The following is a 24,213-nucleotide window of genomic DNA, read 5'->3' as shown; positions in this document are numbered from 1 at the left end:
TTAATTTGCTCCCCTCAGGTCGCCGGTTTAGGCTACCCATGTTAAGAACCAGACGTGCCAGGGATTCTTTTATTCCTGTGGCTATTAGGAATTCACTTAGGTGATATCTTATGAATTTTTTATATATATATATATATTTTTTTTTCTGTCATTGTTTATTATGACATACTGACCGTGTATTGTATTGGTTTCTGTCATTGGGGAAAGAGTGTCTCCATTGATGTGTTGATGTGTGTCCTGTGTTGTTCTTACAATGTTGTTGGCATCTGGTGGTGCTCTTATTCTGTTTTTTTGTTTTTAGATATCCTGCTGCACACTAAATTTCCTTTCTAAGGATAAATAAAGTGGAACTTGAACTTATGTTTTTTTTTGTTTGTTTGTTTTTTTTTTAAGAAAGTGATCTATCCTTGTCTTGTTCTTCTCATCTGCCCATCAACTTTACATTGGTTTTCAGAGGTGCATTTTAACAGTGGGCTGAAATAATAAAGATTCTAAAATGGGGAAATAAACACTGCCTCTATTTGATCTCTATTATAAATGACCTCTATTTACAATTTGTGAACAGTGTCGACAATTGAAAGCAAATACTTCAGTGTTTAATTTTCCTGCATGAATTATGTTCTTCAGAAAACAATGAAACAATATAAAATAAAAATGTATTTTTTCTTCTTTTTTTAAATTTGCAAATCCATCTACAAAACATAGCTCTGTGACAACAACTTTTTGTTAACTAATTGTTTTTACATTATTCATTGGACCTGTTTTTGAATATATATTACATCTTTCAGCATATTTGCATATGAGAAACTGAAAGATTATGAAAGATTTGAGTGACATTCAAACATCATTGCATTGCAAATAAATCGTTTTTAGGTCTTGCTAAATGATGTTCAATTTGAGTTCAACATTTCCCAGGACAGTAAAAGTTTCTTTCAGAAGACTTTTAGCAACATTTGTTGTCAAGACTATTTCAATTATGAGTCCAGTTCTCAGAAACCCGTTTTCTCTTGTTCGGAAGGAGCTATAAATTACATGAGGTTTAAGCCGGAGCCACAGAAGACCCTTCTGTTTTGGTGTGGACACTTCAGATCCGTCATCAACTTTAGTTCCAAAGAGCTGCATGATGCATACACGGAACTGCAAAAGCAAAGACAGTTTCTGATTGTTGACCTACCAAAAGCGGTTTAAAGTAACTAAAGAATAAGCCACCTACACATTTGAGTATGCATTCAATGCAATATTACCTGTCGGTTCATGAAGACGTAAATGATGGGGTAGTAGTAGATGGTGGCGCTCTTGGCAAAGTAGGCAGGCAAGGCTGCTGCCAGTGGATGGAAGGAATAGCCTGGGTTTGCGGCTGCAAAGCAGGCGAAGGAAGCATAAGGATCCCAGCAAAGGCAGAAAGCAATGATCATGACATCCATCATTTTGGACACTTCCTTCTCAGCTTTCTGTGTGGACTCAGAATCCTTCTGTTGCTGGGCGACCTGCCAGAGACGATCGAAAACAAGCTCAGTTCTCCATAGCACACAAAGTGAAAAATTTCCCTGTAAAGATTTCATAAAAGATTAGCTTACAGCATGAATGGCCAAGTATACGGCAATGTAGCAGAGAATGATGATGGAAAAAGGGAAGATACAACAGGTGACCACTAGGACAATCATGTAGGACTGGACATCAGGGTCCTCGCTTCCACCAAATACACCAGGACCGCAGGAGGTCTTCAGATCATGAGGCCAGTATCTTCAGAACAGGGATATTTTCTTTATATATGACGGAATCAAATCATTTACAATGGAAAACTATGATAATTCAGTCCTTAGCTGCTCCAGCCAAATATGGGAGGTGCACACCAGACAGCAGCCCAAACCCAGCAGAAGATGATACCACCAGTTGCCCATTTACCATCAAACTTGACATTTTCAAATGGTTTGCAGACGACCACCCATCTCTCCCAAGAGATGAGTCAAAGACCACAGACCAGCGATACCTGTTGATTGTTAGATATCATTAAAAAAGTTTTGGTCCAAATAATTTGCATATTTATTTGCTTCCTATGGGCAGTAACTTACCACATACAGACACAGTGTAGCTCTCAAGTATACACATGGGATGTCCGAGGATAAAGTAGCCGAAAACCTGGTTGATCACACTGATGGTGCTGGCGATCAGAGTCTCTGCTAGATCAGCTATAGCGAGGTTGACCAAAATCCAGTTGAGAGGGTGACGGAGCTTCTTGAATTTGGCCGTGGCCACCAGGTCGAGGTGACCACCACGAAAAACATCCAGACTGTTGCGAGGTTGCACATCCATCGAGGGGTAGTTGGGTCCCTCAAAGGGATCTGAGAACAGATGAGATATTATTATACAATTTTCCTCTTCTACAGCTGTGTTCCTGAAGATAAAATACCCCTTGTGTTATTGCTGTTAAACGAAAACAGACTCCCTTGTTGTGTCGTCCCCTCGTCGTCTGGCAGCATACATTATATTGGCCCACTCTGACATTTTGTAAACCCTGGAGATCAAAATATTGAGATTTATTCAATTACCCATTTTTATGTGACCAAAAATAGTAAAAACAGGATTCTTCTCTTGGTGGTCCCTCCTTTGCCTCTAATTTCTCTGTTTGTGGTAAAAATTGAAACTAATAAACTGGCAGACGGTGTCAGAGGCATTTACCAGCTCATCGCCATAAAGACTTTCTGACTTGAAGCGAATCAAGGCTAGCTAGGAGGTACAGCTGTCTCACATAACAGGAAGTGCCCCCAAATCTGCATAGGAAGTATGGGCATTAACTTCTGTTCATGACCTTACACGATGAAAGCACACATCCATGCATACATTAGCCCCCACATGGATACTCAGATTCAAAAAGGTAAGACTTCGATTTGAGGTTAATCTTCCGAAGCAGTGCTTTTAGTGTCACATTTGCTTAGCTCCCTCAGGCTTAAATGGAGGAATTGCACTTCACTTGCTCCTCTTATTTGCAGACTTCTAAGTAACGTCTAAGCTCTAAATCCTTTCTAGCACACAAAAAAAAAATTGAATTGAAAGTTATTTTCCTTAAAGTGGATTTTTGTCTGGGTGTCTTAGGTATTTCAGTGCAATTTCTTTATTTGCACTTTCTATTAAATTAAATCTAGGGAAAGTGTACAAAAGTGAAGTTAGGGACACATTTTTAACATGATCATGGATCCTTTTCACATTTCCAGGTTAGGAATTAATGCAGAAATAGGCCTAAACTATAGCAGGATAAATGTCTGAGAGGTAGGTGGGATACCACAGCAAATATTATTTTTCCATTCCCATTTGCTTCAGCAAAAAAATAAAAAATAAAAATGACTATTGCATTTCAAAGATTTTCTAAAAGAGAAAAAACATATAGAGAGATGGATTATGGCAGTCAGAAGCGATAAGGATGTCATATTTTTGGTCACTCATTCAGCAGCTGTATTAGTAACCTCCTTGTTGTGTTAGGAGGTAATGCCAGGGGAATACAATAAAGTATAGCAATAAAAATGTACATAAAATAAAAAAATGTAAGTTTCTGTATATGAAAATGATATGCGAAAATGCATATCTGTGATAGGGACCATATCTTGACTATTTCAATTGCTGCCCTATGGAGACCCACAATGAAATCATTTCAGAGAGATGTGCATGTGTAATAAAAGACACTGAGAACAGAACATTTATTTTGCTGCTTTTTTTTTTTATTTTCATCAAAGAAAAAAATAGAACCATATTACATGCTGTACATGGGCAGGCCTCTATCTATCAAACACATTTTTTTGTCATTTTTGTTTTCTTGCAAGATGGCTACAAAATTAAGATTACAGAGATATTATTACATTGCCACTGAACAGCAATTCAGCAGAAATTGTACATTACAATGAGGCGATTACTTTTTGCTGTTAGTTAAACCACGCTGAGTGTCACATTCCCACAAAGCAGTGCTATATATAGGCATACAACCTTCTGAATAGTCAGTGGATGGAGTATGGACAAATGATTGTGTGACAAATGAATACCATAAGCCACGGGGCTGTTGAGCAAGTAATGTGTTAACACACAGTGCCATGCAACAAGGTATTCCCCATCACTCCAAGGGAAATATCTGGAAGCAAAGTTGTCGAGATACGTTGAGGGTAAACAAGGAATATAAAAAGTCCCATTTTCATCTTTTTTCCCATGCCTGACTCAAGACCATTGCTCTGAGATCTGGTGTGCAATTTATGCAGGAGCCACAGAGGACACTTCTGTCTTGGATGTAGACACCTCAGACCCATCATCCACCTTCTTTCCAAAGAGCTGCATGATGCATACGCGGAACTGTGAAGAAAGAGAAATCAAGATTATTTTGCAAAGATTCATGCAAAGTTTTCTCATTGTGCTCGAGCCTCAAGGTTTGAGCTTTGTTAAACAGCACTGACTTACTTGTCGGTTCATGAAGACATAAATGACGGGGTTGTAGATGGTGGCGCTCTTGGCAAAGTAGGCAGGCAAGGCTGCTGCCAGTGGATGGAAGGCATAGCCTGGGTTTGCAGCTGCAAAGCAGGCGAAGAACGTATAAGGACCCCAGCAAAAACAGTAGGCAAAGATCATGACAACCACCATTCTGGACACTTCCTTCTCAGCTTTCTGTGTGGATTCAGAATCCTTCTGTTGCTGGGCGACCTGTTGGAAAGAAATGACAGATGCTTAGTGCCTTTTTAGAAACTGGAATAAGCTTTTGAAAGCAGTCAAGGAGACAACTTACAGCATGAATGGCCAAGTACACAGCGATGTAGCAGAGAATGATGATGGCCAGAGGGATGATACAACAGGTGATCATTAGGACAACCATGTAGGACTGGACACCGGGGTCCTCGCTTCCACTGAAGACATCAGGGCCGCAGGAGGTCTTCAGACCGTGAGGCCAGTATCTGAAAAATAATGGATTTGAAAGATCCACATTTATGCTTGTGTGGAACTTATTTGTTGGTCTTACCACCGAAAGAATTAAACGATTTCATGATGAATTACTGAGATATAAATGTATGTAGCTGTCAAATGCCTTCATTAGTTATTGATCATTTAATAAGTCATTTTACCTGCTCCAGCCAAATATGGGAGGTGCACACCAGAAAGCAGCCCAAACCCAGCAGAAGATGATGCCACCAGTTGCCCATTTACCATCAAACTTGACATTTCCAAATGGTTTGCAGACAACCACCCATCTCTCCCAAGAGATGATAGTCAAAGACCACAGAGCAGAGATACCTGTTGATTGTTAGATATCATTAAAAAACTCACAAAGTTTTGGTCCAAATAATTTGCATATTTATTTGCTCCCTAGTAACTTACCACATACAGACACAGTGTAGCCCTCAAGTATACACATGGGATGTCCGAGGATAAAGTAGCCGAAAATCTGGTTGATCACACTGATGGTGCTGGCGATCAGAGTCTCTCCTAGATCAGCTATAGCGAGGTTGACCAAAATCCAGTTGAGAGGGTGACGGAGCTTCTTGAATTTGGCCGTGGCCACCAGCACCAGGCCATTGGTGAAGACCGAGGCAATGACCACGAATATCATCCAGCATGTTGAGATGTTGTACACCCATCGAGGGGCAATGTGGTAGTTGGGTCCCTCAAAGGGATCTGGAAATGAGAAATAAAGGCCAGTAATATTATCATCTTGAAGGAGTTCTCACCTGAAGCCTTTGTAACCAACTCTCATTATTCTGATGCTCCACATTCATCAGTCTGAAATTGTTCTCTGGCTATGTTACTTCTGGCCAAAATGCATAGAGAGCGCTAAGGTCAAAAGACCACACATTTGAAGTTTAAGAGTAAGACTGCCAAAATTTTCAGTCCTATTACACTGTCACTATTGCGGAAGCTTTAAAAGCCCACAAAGACGTTCACATAGCTTTATCATTCTAACAGAACAGCTACGATTGAACAATTTCCTATACAATTTTTGTCAACATATTCAATGCACACAACCTACCTATTTAAACCTACTCAAATTACAGTTTAAAATAGAAATAGAAGAAATTTTAAAAGCTCACCTTTGGTGTTATTGCTGTTGGTATATGTGAACATTGATTCTCTTGTTGTTTCATCTCCCCTTCGCCTGGCTGCAAACATCACGTCTGCCATTTTTGGAGCTTTTTATATAGCCCAAACCTGTAGTTCCTTAGCTGCTGTAAAGGTCTGGGCCTTTGTGCTTTTACTACCTTCTGTCTCTGGCCGACTCACACCGACAGACTTTGGGCTCTTATCAAAGTGCTTTTATATGCAAAAAAGAGGATGCCCTGGCTTACAGGGTGGAGAATTGGTGAGGTCAAAACAGGTATCAGGAGCAGAACAAAAACTCATTCATTAGGCTTACAGGAGACCTAAGCTACTGTTCCTTCCTAGGATTGTTGAAGCCATCACAGGTAAACCAAAACATGCGGTGGTGACCTTTGGCAAGACCAAGACGAGTGATTAGAAGGTGACGGCCCTTTGATGCTTTCTACAGTTTTAATTTTAGGTCACTGACCTCATTGTGTTGTCCATGACTGAAGCTTCTTGTGCAGTATTACTGTACAGCACACTTTTATTAAAGAGGCATGAGATCATTATTGCAAAAAAAGCAACAAACAAATCCATTGTCATTCTCTGAAATAGCACCAGATTAGAATGCTCTGGCTCCTTTGTTGGTGCTCCGTACAACAAGAGCGGCATATAAGAAACATTCCATATATGGGGTTTTAAGTTCAAATTTAAATTCCAATAATAAAAGGTATAAAAGGTACAAAAGCTGTTTCTGAGGCAGTACTCTTTCGAAAGGTACTAATATGTACCATTTGAGTACTAATATGAACCCGTTAAGATGGTATGCATTGCTTAGGTGTAAATAAGGTACAAAGGTGTACCTTTTGAAAGGGTACCGCCTCAGTGACAGAGAGTGCACACACAAAACATTTCAGCAGAAAAAGTTGTTTTTGTTATAATCTTTTATCTCTATCAATTAAAGAGGCTTTTTTTCATATTTCAAAAGATTTCACAACATTTCAAAACACCTAATTTTATCAAACGTAAATAATGACAAAACGACTGCTAAAGAGCATTTTATAAAGGACATTTTAAATCAATTTCATTGTAAACACCGTGCCACACAGTTCATGCCCAAAAACGCTTAATCATTCACATTATCTCATGTCCAATTACAACAAATGTAACACAGTTTCAATCATCAGTATATGCAGGGTAACTGTAAGTCAGACATCTAGGTTACGGTCCAAGTCCAAATCAGCTTATTGGGACAACTGGGGTACCCAGGTACCCTCATGAGATCCTAATTAGTATTGACAAGGATGCAGCCCAAACCTTCCTAATCCCAATGGATTGATGGTTCAGTTTAGGGAAAGCAGGGTTTATCTTAAAATCTTGATGAGGTCAGTTTTAATCTCTCCCTGTTTCTGACGATAGGCATTTTCTTTTCTTTTTTCAGCCATCGGCTTCTCCATCTACTGTGGCAAAGTGGAGCAGGAGGAAGTGAACACTAGAACGTGAACAGACCACACCAGGGTGAGGATGGAGCCAGCACGAAGACGAGAGCAGTCTGTACACTTTTTTACTCTATCAGTTGTTTCCTTTTCATTCTTAAAATTGCAGAGAATTGTACTGATATGTATGTGTTTAACCAAACAAGTATTTCCTTTAAAGTGAAAGCTAATCGAAATAAATTGAAGTTTAATAGACTATTGGAATTAATGTACGCTTTGCGGGATTGAGAGTCAAGGGTCACTATAGTGTTTTTTGTTGCTATTTCACAGAGTAAATCAAAGATATTCAGAGATGTAGTTGAAAAGGATGTTTTTCAGAAACAGATGGATCAGAAAGTATCAAGGGGCAGCACTCAGTCAGTCCTATGTCTGGAATTCCGCTAGTTCTGAACTATTCGTGATTGGCAAAAGTTCACTACTAGCAGAACTCGGATATACAACTGAATTCTCAACGAAAGCTCAAGATAATAGTTTGGTCTCACATGGTCTGCCATTGGACAACTGCTATATTCATGGTATTTAGTACTGAACGTTTATTTAACGATTTTTTACATGTTTGAATGGAATTAATCCATATAATAGATGTTAATCTAACATGGGCAAAACTTTGCTTTCACTGCTCATTGTTTCTCTAACATCATTTGTGGTTTAATTTCTAGATTATATTGATATTGTTCTTGTATTTATTGTGTAAGGCTAGTTTGGAAATGACCGAAGCTAATTTCATATTCTTTCTTTGCACTTGTATCTTGATTTGAAAGTGAACTGCTTATTGGATGAAGTACAAGAAGAAGTTAAGGTGAGTATACATTTAATACATTAGTAATAATAGAGTAATACATTTCTTCTGTATTTCTAAAGAGACATTGAAAACTACTGCACATAAATTCTCATTATTGATTTTTAGTGAATTAATAAAAAAGATTAATTATTAGCAGTTTTGCATATCAGATAATAGTCTGTTTGACTTTGCTTTTCAGACCATCCCTGGATGTGTTACTCCATTACTCATAACTGAAGGGTTACGGACTTGATTACAATCAGATATGAGATACTTCTCTGTTTTCATGTGTTAGTTGTTGTAAAATGGTGTGCTCACTACAACAGTCCATTTAAAACAGGAAGAAATAAGACTAATGTAATATCATTCATATAAACTTGTATGTCACAATTCTTGAACTGATAAATTTACCACCACAATTCTTTCTTTCTTTCTTTGCATTTATTGTACATTTTTAATGATAACAATGAACTTCTACTCATTCTACTTGTTCAGCAATCCAAGACCAAGTTACAAAAATGTTGACATTAAAAGCAAAAATTCCTAGTGGGTCTATGTTTGTTATTTACAATCATTGAAAAAAAAAAAGATTTCACTGCCATGCAGCAGAGTGGTTCTGTCCGCAGGATGAGGTTACATTAAGAATGGGTTTATTTCTCTGGTGCAACAGAGGAGACCTGGGTGACCTGAGATGAAGAAGAAGCCTCATCTTCCTCAATATTCTTGCCACAGACCATCTTCATCATACAGGAACGGAACTGGGTTTCAAAAGAAATGAGTAGCACATATTATTTAAAGTGATTAGTTATGTAGTACTGTAGCCTTATGGGAACAAACTTCAACAATACAACTCCAAATGTACACATAACACTATACCTGTTTGTTCATTAAGACGTAGATGACAGGATTGTACACTGTAGAGGCTTTACAAAGGCAGGATGGTATGGTTGCCAGTCTCAGGTCAAATGGTTCACCACGGTGGGAAATTACCCAGAGAGCAAAGCAAGCATATGGTCCCCAGCATACCAAGAAGCCGAGCACCATCACCACCACCATCTTTGTCACCTCCTTCTCTGCCTTCTGGGTCGAAGCTGAATCTGCTTGAGCTTTGGCTGCCTGGTAGGACAAATAAGGGATTTTAGAGCAACGGGCAACATGACCACAGTAACCCATTCATAGTCTCCATCTAGTGGACAGGGATGTGCATCCCAATGTGGCAGAGCAATGAAACACATTTATCATTTATTTATGTAAAAAATAAATAAATGATCAATCGTATTTTTATCAGTTGTGTTAGGATTTGGACCAACTAAGTAAAAATGTTAGTGTGAAGCTTACCTTCAAAACAAGAAAAGTGTAAAATTTAATTTTATCATTTGAATGTTCACTTTCCTATCTAGTTTTCAGATCAAAATAAAGAACAGGAATTAACTTAATATGTAAAATAATATGGTTTTGTGGTTTTAATATGTATATAATATATATTAACTGCCATCTCAGAACCACACTACAGGGTGAAAGGGATGATCCGAATTAGCCAGGTTTTGGTGCTGGAAATGAGATTACTTGAAATATCAAGTCTAAATTACAACACTGTATGTTTGCATGAAATTTGTACTTACTAATTTGAGCGTGATGAGCAGCTGACCATAACAGAACACGATGGTGCTGAAAGGAACCGCAAAGCAGAAGCAGAACAAAAACATGACATAGGATTCGTTGTTGTATTTGTTGTTAGTCGTATACCAGTCAGGTCCACAAGAGCACTGCAAACCTTCAGGGATGTACCTGTAAAACAAATCTCAGTGAGGTTGATGGGATAGACAACTCTGCACAATTCAATCAGAGTACTTCACTCAGGGACTTGAACAAGTTGTACAGGAGTGGGGAAAAAGTGTTAGGCATTGATTTTTGGCATTGTGTCTTCCTCAGTGTGAGCAGTGGGACTTACCGGCTCCATCCAAACAGTGGAGGGAATGCAGCTGAGCATGCAATACACCAAGGAATTATGCAGCCAATTATGGCATGATGGGTCTTGAAGGTAAAGTTCCCAAGGGGTTTGCAAATGACCAGCCACCTTTCAAGTGCCACCACAGCAAGAGACCACAAACTCACCATTCCTGCAACAACAGAGAAAAAAATGGAAAAAGGGTTTGGTGAAACCATCTCAAATCAGAATGCTTTATCTATTAACTACAGTGAACTATAACATATATATTATAACTATTATACCTCCAATTGTTGAAGTGAAGCCCTCCATTATACATCCTATCGGCCCGAAGATAAAGTACTTATGCCAGAAGGCGTAGAATGCTACAGAGGAACCAAAAACGGACACCCACAGGTTTGAAACGGCAAGGTTCACAAGAATATAGTTAAGGTGAGATCTGAGTTTCTTGTATTGAATTGTGCAAACAATGGTAAGGACGTTGATCGCAGTCCCTAAGACGAAAAGGATGAACATAAAGGCAGCCATGGCCATGAATACGCCATGGTGACCCAGGTGGTCCTGGGGGACCAGGAAAGGACTGTAAGCAGAAATATTGTTGACATCTAAAGCGATGGGGATGTAGAAGTCCTCTTGAAACTCGGGTACTGCCTTCATCTTCATCAAACTGGCAACCACTCCACCGAGAATGCTGTAACACCTAAAAGCTTCAATCAATTGTGTTATTTCCTTCTGTAGATTACTGCAGCATCGCAAAAAGAGTCCAACCCGTATCGATGTAAATTCTCTCTTCGTTGAACACCAGATGAAGGCTCCCTCAAACTATTGTCAAGTGATCCCTCTTTTATAGGGATCCAAAAGATACCATTTTGCTCCTCCCAAATGGTCCTGATGGAAGGATTTGAGGTTTGTTGTCATCTACCAAACACACAGGCTCTTGTGCAGGCACACAAATACATGACAAACAGATTCAACACATGCAAAACTACATTTGTGCAGTGCAAGACACACAATTCACTTAATCTCATTTCCAGCACCAAAACCTGGCTAATTCGGATCATCCCTTACACCCTGTATTGTGGTTCTGTGTTAGAGATGGCAGTTAATCTGCCGCCCAGAGCAGATAAAGCAGCTAATCACTCGTTAACCCCTCTTTAATCTGCTTCCCATCGTATTATCTCCAGCTTTGAGCCTGGAATCATGGCCTTTGTGAAAAGCCTTAAATACTTGACAGCTGGATTGTCCTTGACACTCGTCTGTATGGGTTCTTGTGTCAGAGCCGAGAAAGGGACTATTGGATGTGAAATGTTCACAACTTAGTGATGAACATCTTGTATGGACAAAAGGTAAAATCATCATGAATTTGAGTTAGCAAATGACATTAAGCTACTTTAAACTCCAAAACAATTAATAAATAATTGCACAAATAATAATGAGGTTAATAATCACATTAGTTTTAATAAAAGTTACAACAAGGCATAGAATTACATATTTATTTAAGACTATACCAAACATATAGTAAATAAGTAAATAAATTCTAATAAATAAATTTGTTCAACAGCACCATGAATACATTGTCACAAAGTGAGTTTACATGTAGTTCTTCCACCAATGAGATATTCAGTGGCAAACAGTTTTGCTTTAAAAAGTTGCCAGCCACCGCCAGAATTTTTGATCATTTTCACAAAATTTTCATGGCCCCCAGATTATTTTGTTATATGAATATCTGAACATGCAATAGCCTATCAAGAGAAAGAACAGATCCTCTGCTTAAAAAAACTAAAAGTTTTATTCTAGCTGAATGCATTTTTTTTTATCAACACTTGAATGTCGTAAGTTAAAAAAAAAAAGCAACATTTTGAGCAAAAAGCTGAGAAAATCGCGTTTTTGTAAAAGACTGCATCCAGATCGGATTCATAATGGTGATCAAAACATAGATGGAGTAGGTAGATTGAGTACCCCCCCCCCCCCCCCGCCCCCATGTTTGCACCGTCCTAATCCTCGGCCTTGGTTGACATTTCATTTGGTAACATTAGGCAGTTTTGATTTATATGTTCAATGTTTATTATCGCGTTATTTTGCATCTGCTTACATATGATATTGCTTGTTTCTGCTTCTTTTTCGCCTGTGTTTTGATCCAGATATTCTGTACTCTTTCAGAAGATGTGTCAGCGCCCCCAACCGTATTACAGATGGCAGGTAAAAGAGTTAATTAAAGACCCACTGAAATGCCTTGAAACGTGCAGCATTATTCAATGTGCTCGTGCTGTTCGTGTGACACTAACTTGAAACTCGACTTAATTTGCCCCAATGGATGGAAAGCCTATTAAAATGTATGTTCCCTATCCCCTAGTGAATATGCCATTAATGTAGAAAGGAGTAAATGTGTGAACAAGTGACCATTTTAGTCACAGCTTCAACATCTATTTGGGGGCGGGACGTTGTAGACTCTAGAGAGCATTTGATTGGACAGAACATCTGATGAGAAGTTGAAGTGCAGAGTGATGTCATCAAAATCATTGATCCATATTGGCAGAAGTGAGAGACCATACATTTTGAATGCTTAAATGTGACCCTGGATCAGAAAACCAGTCACAAGTAGCACGGGTATTTGTGGCAATAGCCAACAATACATTGTATGGGTCAAAATTTTTCTTTTATGCCAAATATCATTAGGATATTAAGTAAAGATCATGTTCCATGAAGTTATTTAGTAAATTTCCTACCGTAAATATATAAAAGATTTATTTTTGTGTGTGAATGCAGCACAATCGCGCACATAAATGGACAACTTTAAAGGTGATTTTCTCAATGTTTTGATTGTTTTGCACCCTCAGTTTCCAGATTTTCAAACAGTTGTATCTCGGCCAGATATTGTCCTACATCATACAACAATACATCAATGGAAAGCGTATTTATTCAGCTTTAAAATGATGTATAAATCTCAATTTCAAAAAGGTCCAGGGTCACATATCTTCTAAATGCAAATTTTGCCAATGTTTTGGGCTTATAGATAACAGTAAGACTAACATATTCATACTAAAAGCCAAACAACTTCAATTTTGATTTCATGGGGATTTTAAGGCAGGCATTATAAAGCTAGCCAAATATTTTAAGATAGACAAATACTAGAGTTTAGTTCATAATTGCCTATTCCAACGTCACAACAGAATTATTCAATAAATATTTTAATAATATTTGTTATTTATACATATTTTGAAAAATATATTTAAAACAATTAATCAAGCACAGGCACAGTCACATGAACCCTTTTACAGACTGTGATAACACTTTTTCAGATTTATCAACCGCAAAACTATAACGTTTTTCTTTTCTTTTTTATTAATACACATTTATAACTTTATACTTTGCTTCTACAACAGCTGAAGGTGTGATGGCAAATTTGACATCTTTTTTTTGACCAACGTAATCAATCTCTCAATTAATCAATCAATCACTTGTCGTAATCAACCAATTTTCCCTCTTTTAAAGTTGTAGAAATGCTATCATGGATTTTGTTTTTTGTTTTGTTTTTTGCTATTGGAGCAAATGGGAATGCAAAAATGATATTTGTTGTTGTCTCCCATTCACCACTGTACCCAACTACTTTCACTTCTGAAAACCCCGGAAATGTGAAAAGGGTTCATTGTGTCATCCCGTGAAAAGTCACTGCATGAGCAAAGTAGGATTTAAATGAAAGTCTTCCGGCTTATAATGCTCCATAATACTCCTCTAAGCTAATCTTTCACTGAAAAACAAACAGCAGATTTCCCATACAACCATGCTGAAAAGGTAAGGTGACAGAACAAAACATCCAACACCACTATCATTGAGGTATTTTATGTTATACTCATTTCGTCACATAAGCTTTCTCAAAACTCATCTGGTAAGTATATCAGGATCTTGGACACTTTGCTTTACAAGAGTAGCAGGAACTCAAAGTATGAAAGGGACACACACAGGTTGAAGTATTAACATTCAAAAGAAATATCATTATCTTAAAATCGTTCTCATTTTCTTATCACCAAAATCACTGCAGATGACCTCTTTTTATATCTGTCCATTCCGTCACCCTCAGTGGTCAAAGCTCTGTCCCCTCCTTCCTCTTCTGTTTTAATCTCTGGTCTTCCTCACTTATATGACCCATACAATGATCTGTTTAGTGGCTTAAGACTAATTATTGGACTTGTGCTAAGGCTCTTAACTACCACAGTCAGTGTAGACCATAAGAGGGGTGCCTAAGGTAAAGATACATCTAAGTGCGTCACAGTTATCTCCGGCCTATTAACCTGTTTCAGCGCAGAGTTTATGTCAGTATGCCTGCAGACAGTTTATATAGTTTTATATTTACCAGTCTTAGTGATTAACACAAACAAGTGAATGTAGCCTACAATAACAAATACAAAAGCAAATACTCCCAAGTGAAGATTTGCTGTTGTACTGTTCTGCATATTAGCATTTATTGTATATGATCTGTTAACAATTATAAATTGAATGAAATGTCATTAAGGAAAATTATTATTGATCAACGTTATAAAGTGAACATCCTAGAGTACACTGAAACCACAGCTCTGCTTCGGAACAGTTTTTGCAAACTTTGCAATATATGAGTATCTATAATAATGATTTAAGTCGATTGTTGATAACTATTATGAAATGCAATCATTTTACTTAATGTTAATAAGGTAAGACATTATAAATTGTTACACACATACAAATAATTAACATGAATGGCTCTTCTTTTAAGAATGTAAATATGAAATTTACTGATGCTTGGGCTTGAAAATAGTGCAGTTACAAAATCACTTTGGTTAAAAGTAAGCATTTAGAGAGGATTAATTGTTTTCATCTCTTTACGCCACAGCCTGCACCTGCCTGCCTGCTAAAGCACCTTGCATGATGCCTTAATTAGTTAATCTAATCAACACATACACCAGTGCTTCATTTCACTGTTCTGGTAGTTGCACTTTATAACACTTTATAATAACTTTCATTAATAAATCATTAACAAACATTTTATAATGCTTAATAGATCATTGGTTAATATATATATTCACATAGATAATGTGCTTTGTTAATGTTTACTAATAAACTTATTACATGTTTGTTGGTTAAGAGATCATTATATAATGTAAATAAATAAAAATACAAATATCATTAAACTTTCAATTATTATCATGCATTTCTTGATAATCTACAAATGTCATTAAACTTCAGTTCATATATTACCTAATGCACTTTTTTTAATGTTTAGAAATGTACAAATGCAAAAAGGCGTTTGCTGAGTGATCTGGATGCTCAACAGAACATGAACGACTGGTCCCACTTTAAAGTATGAGCTGACCTTATTGCATTTGTAATAATAATAATAATTTGTTACATTTATATAGCGCTTTTCTAGGTATTCAAAGCGCTTTACATAGAATGGGGAATATCCTCAACCACCACCAATGTGCAGCATCCACCTGGATGATGCGACGGCAGCCATATTGCGCCAGAACGCCCACCACACACCAGCTTACTGGTGGAGAGGAGACAGTGATGAAGCCAATTAGTATATGGGGATGAGGCCATGATGGATAGAGACCATTAATCCCCTACTCTTTTTCGAAGGACATATTTTTAATGACCATATTTTTTAAGGACCTCGGTTTAACGTCTCATCCAAAGGACGGTGCTCTTTGACAGTAGTGTCCCGATCATTAGGACCCACACAAACCACAGGGTGAGCACCCTATGCTGGCCTAACTAACACCTCTTCCAGCAGCAACCTGGTTTTCTCAGGAGGTCTCCCATCCAGGTAATAACCAGGCTCAGCCCTGCTTAGCTTCAGTGGGCAACCAGTCTTGGGCTACAGGGTGATATGGCTGCTGTTATGAGGAGGAGAGTATTTGAATGAATCATGTAAGGTGATTTACTATTTGCACCATTATTTACTGGCCAAAAAATCAAACATCAGCGCTTTTTTTGGAACTGCGCTCTCAATTGGCCCTGTTTAGTAAATCTGGCCCATAGCAGCTATAAGTGTTGAGGCAATGAAAACATGTTTTGCACTCAATTTACAATTATGTGGTGTTGTTAAGTCTTTAGAAAGCATTTTGCTAAACTTAACTAACCACCATTTACACAAACGTTTTTAAAAGTCCAGTGCCCATAAAGGTGAATGATTAACAGTTAACATTTACAAATCATGTACACTTTTGCCACTGAGATGACTGCCCATAATTGTACTAAATGACAAAACGTTTATAAACATTTACAAATAATGAATAGTTTTAACTTTAGATTGTGCACTGCAAAAACATGAACAAATAACTAACAAATGATTTGTGAACAATATTAAACACAACAAACGAAGACCAAATTTAGGCCTATGACCTTTACAGATGTGGTTATAAGTTAACGAGAAATATGTTAACATGAATAGCGAAGTTAAAATGACTAATTAAATTACCTAATTATTTTTCCACAACATTTGTAAATATAAACAAGTGCATGTTAGGTAATAAATTAATTGACCTTTATTTCGATTTGTTTGCATTTTGTTTTCTTTAAATAACAATTTGTTAATCATTATGTAATCTTTAAAAATATTATTTAAAAATATTATTTAAATATCAACAAGCATATTATCTCATAGCTATTTGAATATAAATATATATATATATTTGAATATATATATATATTGAATATATATTAACTAATGATCCGTTAAGAATATATAATTGTGTTAATGATTTATTAATGCAGCTTAAACTTTGTAAACCATCTGTAAAAATCACTTGTAATTTTTCTTAAAGTGCATGATCATATGAATTGGGAGTTATGACATTTGTAAGCATTTCAATTGACATTAAATAATTATATGTTAATCAATCAACATTATCTCATATTTCTAGCAGTGTGAATATATATTAACTAATGATCTGTTAAGCATTATATAATGTTTGTTAAAGTTAATATAAAGTGTTATTGTGTATCCAAACGTATACTGTATGCAAATAGAAGCTTTCATAAAAGCAATATATTTGCCCCAATTCCATTTTCATTAAGCTTTCAAAATTTTGTTTTGACTGGTTTCTTAGATTATGGTCTGTCCTGTGGCAGACCGATTTAGCTCTGCTTTGCTCAGATTAAAAGAAAAATGAATCAATTTACCACTGGCATGACATAACATACATTGATACTAAAATTCACATCCTGACAAACAGAATTTTCCATCACTTGTGTAATGGATTTTAGTGAAATGGATCAGGTCAAAGACAGACTGAAGGGTCATAGTGATTAACAGTTGACAAAACAACAAGTCCAGAAGAAGGAGGAGGCTAACATAAAGTTAATAATCACAAGCCTCTTTGTAAGATATCTACAAGGTTGCAATGCAACCTTAAGAAATGCAAAGACTTTGTGCTTAATCTGGGTCCATAAAAATGTTTTTCATTTGTACAGGGATATAATGTATACTTTCAATTTAAGCTTATTGCTGACCTTTTGATGGATCATTTGTGAAAAGGTCTGTATTTAGATGCGTTGGATTCCACAGCCACCTGTAGGAAAGATAAAACCCAAATCTCAATTAATGTAAAGTAATTGTTAACCCATACAGCAATACAATTGCATGGAGAGTAAAAGGGGAGAAATAATAATAATGTCACATGTTCTAGTTTCAGAAGACATATCAACACAAACTGTCAGCACATTTGCCAACATCAATGTCTGCAATTTCTATTAATAATGATTATCTTTTCTGATTGCCTGTAAAGCTGTGCCAACAACAAAGTATTTTTTTTTTTTTGAATAAATGTATTTATTATTTATTTATTTCAGTGAATAAACATTCCAGGAAAATGTTAATGAGGAAGAGGCCTTACAACCTTACAGACACATTGTGTCTTAAAACTATAGATACTCTTGTTGTGATGATAGACCAGGTGCATTGCAGGAAAACTGAGAGATGCTACACTGCCATCTAGCTTGAAAGACAGAAAGAACTAAGAACTAGACAATGCTGGGTTGTAATTTTTTTTTTTTTACTTACTACTGTAGTTAAATGGTCAAATTAATTCACTGTTGTTTAATGAAAATTAAATATTTGAAAATTAAATAAATCTTGTCACAAGTTAGATCAAAATTTTGGTAGATTTTAATCTAAAAGATTAAATGACACAATTTCACATGTAAATTGCAATCAGATGTCTAACCAAATAGAACAAACAAATGACGAATAAATAATTTCTTGGATAAATAAACAACTTATATTTAATTCCAATAATCATCTGGGTCATTCTTCATTTGAGTTGACGACAAGTCCCTCTTTGCAACAGTTGAAATAAAGTTTAAATACCAATAAATCATAAAATATTTGCATATTTGTAGGGTGAAAAAATCTGTGCAATCTGTAAAAAGTTAGTAGTACTATTACAATTTAAAATAACTGTTTTCTATTCAAATATATTTTTTAAATGTAATTTATTCCTGTGATGGCAAAGCTGAATTTTCAGCAGTGTCTGTCACATGTCTGTCCTGTCTTGTTCTGCACTTGGGTGTCTGTTATGTTGAGCCATGTGCTTGTGTTATTGTTAGCCCCGCCCTACTTGTTATCTGATTATTGTTTGAGTTCTCCCACCTGTTCCCCCTGATTAGTTTCCCTTTATTAGTTCCCTCTTGTTTGCAGTCTGTGTGGATCGTTGTCTCTGTTTCCCCCTGTGTTATGTTTTGAGTGTTTGCCTGCCTTGTTTTTCCCCCACGAGGGAGTTTTGGTTTTTAGTCTGTTTTGTTTGTTATTCATTAAAATTTTCCTTTCCTGCACTTGAATCCTCGCTTCACCTTTTGACTTCCCGTGACAGAACGATCCACCAGAATGAGAATTCAGCAGAAGGATTCCTGCCCTCACCTGGAGCGAATCATGAGACTCAGCAGTTTGGTTTCCCTCCGACAGCAGGGGACCGGGGTGAAGGATTTCGCCCGGAGATTCAGCGCGGCAGCAGAGGGACTCGGGCTTGGGGATATAGTCCTTAAGGACGCATTTAATATTTGTTTGGATGCTCCCCTGCCTCAGTGGGAGATGAAGGGGCTGGAAATTTTAGACTTTCCGGGTTTCACTAAGTATCTCTACCATCGTGCTCGGTGGGATACATCGGACCCGCCTGCATCCCCGCTGCCCAGCCCAGAGAATGCATCGCCGCTGCCCAGCCCAGAGATTGCATCGCCGCTGCCCAGCCCAGAGAATGCATCGCCGCTGCCCAGCCCAGAGAATGCATCGCCGCTGCCCAGCCCAGAGAATGCATCGCCGCTGCCCAGCCCAGAGAATGCATCGCCGCTGCCCAGCCCAGAGAATGCATCGCCGCTGCCCAGCCCAGAGAATGCATCGCCGCTGCCCAGCCCAGAGAATGCATCGCCGCTGCCCAGCCCAGAGAATGCATCGCCGCTGCCCAGCCCAGAGAATGCATCGCCGCTGCCCAGCCCAGAGAATGCATCGCCGCTGCCCAGCCCAGAGAATGCATCGCCGCTGCCCAGCCCAGAGAATGCATCGCCGCTGCCCAGCCCAGAGAATGCATCGCCGCTGCCTAGCCCAGAGCTCCATCCACCATTAATTCCGTCCAGACCTGAACCTGCACCTCACCATCGAAGACGGCGGAGGAGGAGGAAGACCTCCGGCCTCCCCAATGTCCCGGAGGATTCCGTTGTGGTGCAGCCAGAGACTGTTCACGTCACGTCTGCCCAGCCAGAGACGGTTCACGTCACGTCTGCCCAGCCAGAGACGGTTCACGTCACGTCTGCCCAGCCAGAGACTGTTCACGTCACGTCTGCCCAGCCAGAGACTGTTCACGTCACGGCTGCCCAGCCAGAGACTGTTCACGTCACGTCTGCCCAGTCAGAGACTGTTCATGTCACGTCTGCCCAGTCAGAGACTGTTCATGTCAAGTCTGCCGAGCCGGTGTCTTCGGACAGGATGGCCGCCGCCGAGGGTGTTCCCGTCACATCGGCTGAGCCTGTGTCTTCGGACAAGATGGCCACCGCTGAACCTGTTCACGTTACGCCTGTCGAGCCTGTGTCTTCGGACAAGACGGTCGCCGCCGAGAGTGTTCCCGTCACGTCTGCCAAGCCTGTGTCTTCGGACAAGATGGCCACCACTGAACCTGTTCACGTTACGCCTGTCGAGCCTGTGTCTTCGGACAAGATGGTCGCCGCTGAGAGTGTTCCCGTCACGTCTGCTGAGCCTGTGTCTTCGGACAAGATGGCCACCACTGAACCTGTTCACGTTACGCCTGTAGAGCCTGTGTCTTCGGACAAGAAGGTCACTACCAAGACTGGGTCTTCGGACAAGATGGCCGCCGTCGAGCCTGTGTCTGGGCCGGTGGTGTCTGTTCCTGAGCCTGAGCCCTCAGTGACCGCGACACTGGCCATTATGGCCACAGCCATGTGGTGTGTGTGGGCTACACACACACTTGAGCCGGTGGTGTCTGTTCCTGAGCCGGAGCCAGTGTCTGTTCCTGAGCCGGAGCCAGTGTCTGTTCCTGAGCCGGAGCCAGTGTCTGTTCCTGAGCCGGAGCCAGTGTCTGTTCCTGAGCCGGAGCCAGTGTCTGTTCCTGAGCCGGAGCCAGTGTCTGTTCCTGAGCCGGAGCCAGTGTCTGTTCCTGAGCCGGAGCCAGTGTCTGTTCCTGAGCCGGAGCCAGTGTCTGTTCCTGAGCCGGAGCCAGTGTCTGTTCCTGAGCCGGAGCCAGTGTCTGTTCCTGAGCCGGAGCCAGTGTCTGTTCCTGAGCCGGAGCCAGTGTCTGTTCCTGAGCCGGAGCCAGTGTCTGTTCCTGAGCCGGAGCCAGTGTCTGTTCCTGAGCCGGAGCCAGTGTCTGTTCCTGAGCCGGAGCCAGTGTCTGTTCCAGTGTCTGTTCCTGAACAGGAGTCAGTGTCTGTTCCAGTGTCTGTTCCAGTGTCTGTTCCAGTGTCTGTTCCAGTGTCTGTTCCAGTGTCTGTTCCAGTGTCTGTTCCAGTGTCTGTTCCAGTGCCTGTGTCTGTTCCTGTGCCGGTTCTGGTGCCTGTTCTTGTGTCTATGTCCGTTCCTGGGCCGGTGGTGTCTGAGTCGGAGCCGGTGGGACTAGTTCCAGTGCCTGAGCCGGTGATGCCAATTCCAGTGCCTGAGCCGGTGGTGCCAGTTCCAGGGCCTGAGCCGGTGGTGCCAGTCCCAGTGCCTGAGCCGGTGGTGTTTGTTCCAGTTCCTGCGCCGTGGCCGCCCGAGGGGTCTTCTCCGCCCTGGCCGCCCGAGGGGTCTTCTCCGCCCTGGCCGCCCGAGGGGTCTTCTCCGCCCTGGCCGCCCGAGGGGTCTTCACCGCCCTGGCCGCCCGAGGGGTCTTCTCCGCCGTGGCCGCCCGAGGGGTCTTCACCACCGTGGCCGCCCGAGGGGTCTTCTCCGCCCTGGCCGCCCGAGGGAAAGTCTCCGCCCTGGCCGCCCGAGGGAAAGTCTCCGCCCTGGCCGCCCGAGGGAAAGTCTCCGCCCTGGCCACCCGAAGGAGAGTCTCCGCCCTGGCCGCCCGAGGGAAAGTCTCCGCCCTGGCCGCCCGAGGGAAAGTCTCCGCCCTGGCCGCCCGAGGGAAAGTCTCCGCCCTGGCCGCCCGAGGGAAAGTCTCCGCCCTGGCCGCCCGATGGACAATCTGCTCCACCCTGGCCGCCCGAGGGACAGTTTGTTTCTCCCGTCCCGCCCTGGTCTGTTTCTCCCGTCCCGCCCTGGTCTGTCCCCTCCGTCCCGCCCTGGTCTGTCCCCCCCGTTCTAGTGGAGTGTCTGGAAGCCACTCCTTAAGGAGGGGGTTATGTCACATGTCTGTCCTGTCTTGTTCTGCACTTGGGTGTCTGTTATGTTGAGCCATGTGCTTGTGTTATTGTTAGCCCCGCCCTACTTGTTATCTGATTATTGTTTGAGTTCTCCCACCTGTTCCCCCTGATTAGTTTCCCTTTATTAGTTCCCTCTTGTTTGCAGTCTGTGTGGATCGTTGTCTCTGTTTCCCCCTGTGTTATGTTTTGAGTGTTTGCCTGCCTTGTTTTTCCCCCACGAGGGAGTTTTGGTTTTTAGTCTGTTTTGTTTGTTATTCATTAAAATTTTCCTTTCCTGCACTTGAATCCTCGCTTCACCTTTTGACTTCCCGTGACAGTGTCACATGATCCTTAAGAAATCATTCTAATATGCTGATTTGCTGCTCTCTGGCACTCTGACTACTGGCACTCAAATATTAAAAATGTGGTTATTTAAAATTTAACATTAACATTTTAACTGTTAAATAATTTAAATGTATTTTTTTTTTATCTTATATGCCCCTTTTTACAAGATGTAATATAAGTCTCAGGTGTGCCCAGATTATGTCTGAAGTTTCAGCTCAAAATACCTTTCTATTATATAAAAATGAGAATACCTTCATTTTTGAGTTTAAGCAAAAACATGCTGTTTTCGTGCATGTATCTTTAAATGCAAATGAGCCGCTGCTCCCCGCCCACTGTGACTTTACAGCTCATGCTTAGGAAACTCTGCCAAAAACTAACAAAACATCTGTTTGGTTTTGATTACCATCTAACGCGATCACACTCACAATGTCACGGTTCTGTTTAGTTAGTTTCATTTTCATGGACTTTTAGTTTGTTATTTTCACATGTGTTCCTTTGTACAGTTTCCTTCCACTCATTAGTTTCTATGGACACTGAATGTTCTCGCAGGAGCTGCTTGTCATTCAGTTCTTTATCTCTACAAAACAGACCCAGAGCCCAGCCCACCACCACCCTAGAGAATTCGCCCGAGCCCCTCACAGACGGAGAGCTTCCGCCCTCCGTGAGTATAGAGCCTGTGTCGACAGCGCCAACCATCGCCCCGACGCCTAAATGTAAGTCTGACCAGGGGTGTGAGCCGGCAACCACCGTGACAGAGGGAACCCTGGTGGAACTAGACACGGAGGACTGGCTAATAGACCTGCATTCAGATACTGCTTCCCACTCAACCCAACGCTGAATTATCGATTTCATCATCGTCAGGGTCTTCATTGCTGCTGGTCTGGTCCAGCTTGAAAACGGTGTCGATGAACTATATGAGCTAAAAATTAACGTCATTGATCCCATCCAGCTTTCCTCTCTCACCTTCACCGCAGAGCTCAGCCAGTCCTCCAGCCTCGCCTCAGCTGAATGCCTGCAGCCCTTCGTCTGTAACGCCTGTAACACCTCGCGATGTGGTCAAGCCTCAGGTCGTGCACTCTCCAGCTGCACCTATAGCAAGAGAATCCCTTGTCTCCGCCTCTGGCCTCTGATCCCTTTGCTCCCCCTCGACCTGTCAACCTGTCGGCATCGCCTTGGCTCCTCCCACCCTCGGCACCACCAGAGACCCTCAGCCTTGCGGCTCCACCAGGCTCCATCGTCCCTCCGGCTCCACTTTGGTCAGCTGTCACCCTGCCTGCGCCGCTGCATCTCCCCACCCCTTCAGCTCCAGCGGGCTGGCTCCGCTCCCTCCGGATCCACCTTGGTCCTCGAGCGCACCAACTCCGCCTAAGTCCCAAATCAGCAAGAATGATTTCTGAATGATCATGTGACACTGAAGACTTAGTAATGATGCTGAAAATTCAGCTTGGCAATCACAGGAATAAATTACATTTTAAAATACATTAAAAAAGAAAACTATTTTAAATTGTAATGATATTTCACCATATTACTGTTTTTACAGTATTTTTCAATCAAATAAATGCAGCCTTGGTGAGCAAGAGACAGCTTTACAAAATATTATAAAACCGTACCAACCTCAAACTTTTGAATGGTAGTGTATATTATAAATAAAAAAACTTTAACATGAACAATTGAATTTAATTGTTTTTTAATACATATTTTAAAAATGTTATGTCCACCATCCTTATTGATATCGAACACTGTGTGAAAATGGTACTTTAAAACCGGGCTCCTCCTCCTAGTGGGTGGTGTAATAT

The 24,213-nt window shown here is 40.6% G+C and overlaps 2 protein-coding genes and 1 pseudogene across 3 annotated transcripts; all 3 read right to left on the bottom strand.

Annotated features, from left to right (window-relative positions):
• Positions 1-1,039: 1,039 nt before the first annotated feature.
• Positions 1,040-2,505, bottom strand: LOC308685797 (red-sensitive opsin-2-like; annotated as a pseudogene). Its single transcript has 6 exons — positions 2,411-2,505; positions 2,073-2,342; positions 1,824-1,990; positions 1,578-1,743; positions 1,245-1,487; positions 1,040-1,137 (listed from the first exon to the last, which is right to left on the bottom strand). The product of its transcript is annotated as a red-sensitive opsin-2-like (transcript).
• Positions 2,506-3,720: 1,215 nt separating this feature from the next.
• Positions 3,721-6,254, bottom strand: LOC308686071 (red-sensitive opsin-1). The gene is made up of 6 exons (XM_081358360.1): positions 6,057-6,254; positions 5,347-5,643; positions 5,094-5,262; positions 4,760-4,925; positions 4,438-4,677; positions 3,721-4,332 (listed from the first exon to the last, which is right to left on the bottom strand). The coding sequence occupies exons 1-6, from the start codon at positions 6,145-6,147 to the stop codon at positions 4,234-4,236; spliced, it is 1,062 nt and encodes a 353-aa protein (XP_081214486.1). The 5' UTR covers positions 6,148-6,254; the 3' UTR covers positions 3,721-4,233.
• Positions 6,255-8,759: 2,505 nt separating this feature from the next.
• Positions 8,760-24,162, bottom strand: opn1sw2 (opsin 1 (cone pigments), short-wave-sensitive 2). Its single transcript, XM_081358361.1, has 8 exons — positions 24,032-24,162; positions 23,381-23,782; positions 17,759-17,817; positions 10,555-11,206; positions 10,274-10,442; positions 9,945-10,110; positions 9,199-9,438; positions 8,760-9,080 (listed from the first exon to the last, which is right to left on the bottom strand). Exons 4-8 carry the CDS (start codon positions 10,931-10,933, stop codon positions 8,973-8,975), a joined length of 1,062 nt encoding a protein of 353 aa, XP_081214487.1. The 5' UTR covers positions 10,934-11,206; positions 17,759-17,817; positions 23,381-23,782; positions 24,032-24,162; the 3' UTR covers positions 8,760-8,972.
• Positions 24,163-24,213: the final 51 nt, after the last annotated feature.

Source organism: Scardinius erythrophthalmus (genome assembly GCF_964197995.2).
Source record: "Scardinius erythrophthalmus genome assembly, chromosome: 25".
NCBI classification, from domain to species: domain Eukaryota; kingdom Metazoa; phylum Chordata; class Actinopteri; order Cypriniformes; family Leuciscidae; genus Scardinius; species Scardinius erythrophthalmus.
Note: the sequence above shows the minus strand (reverse complement) of the source record. Positions and strands in the feature narration are given on the sequence as shown.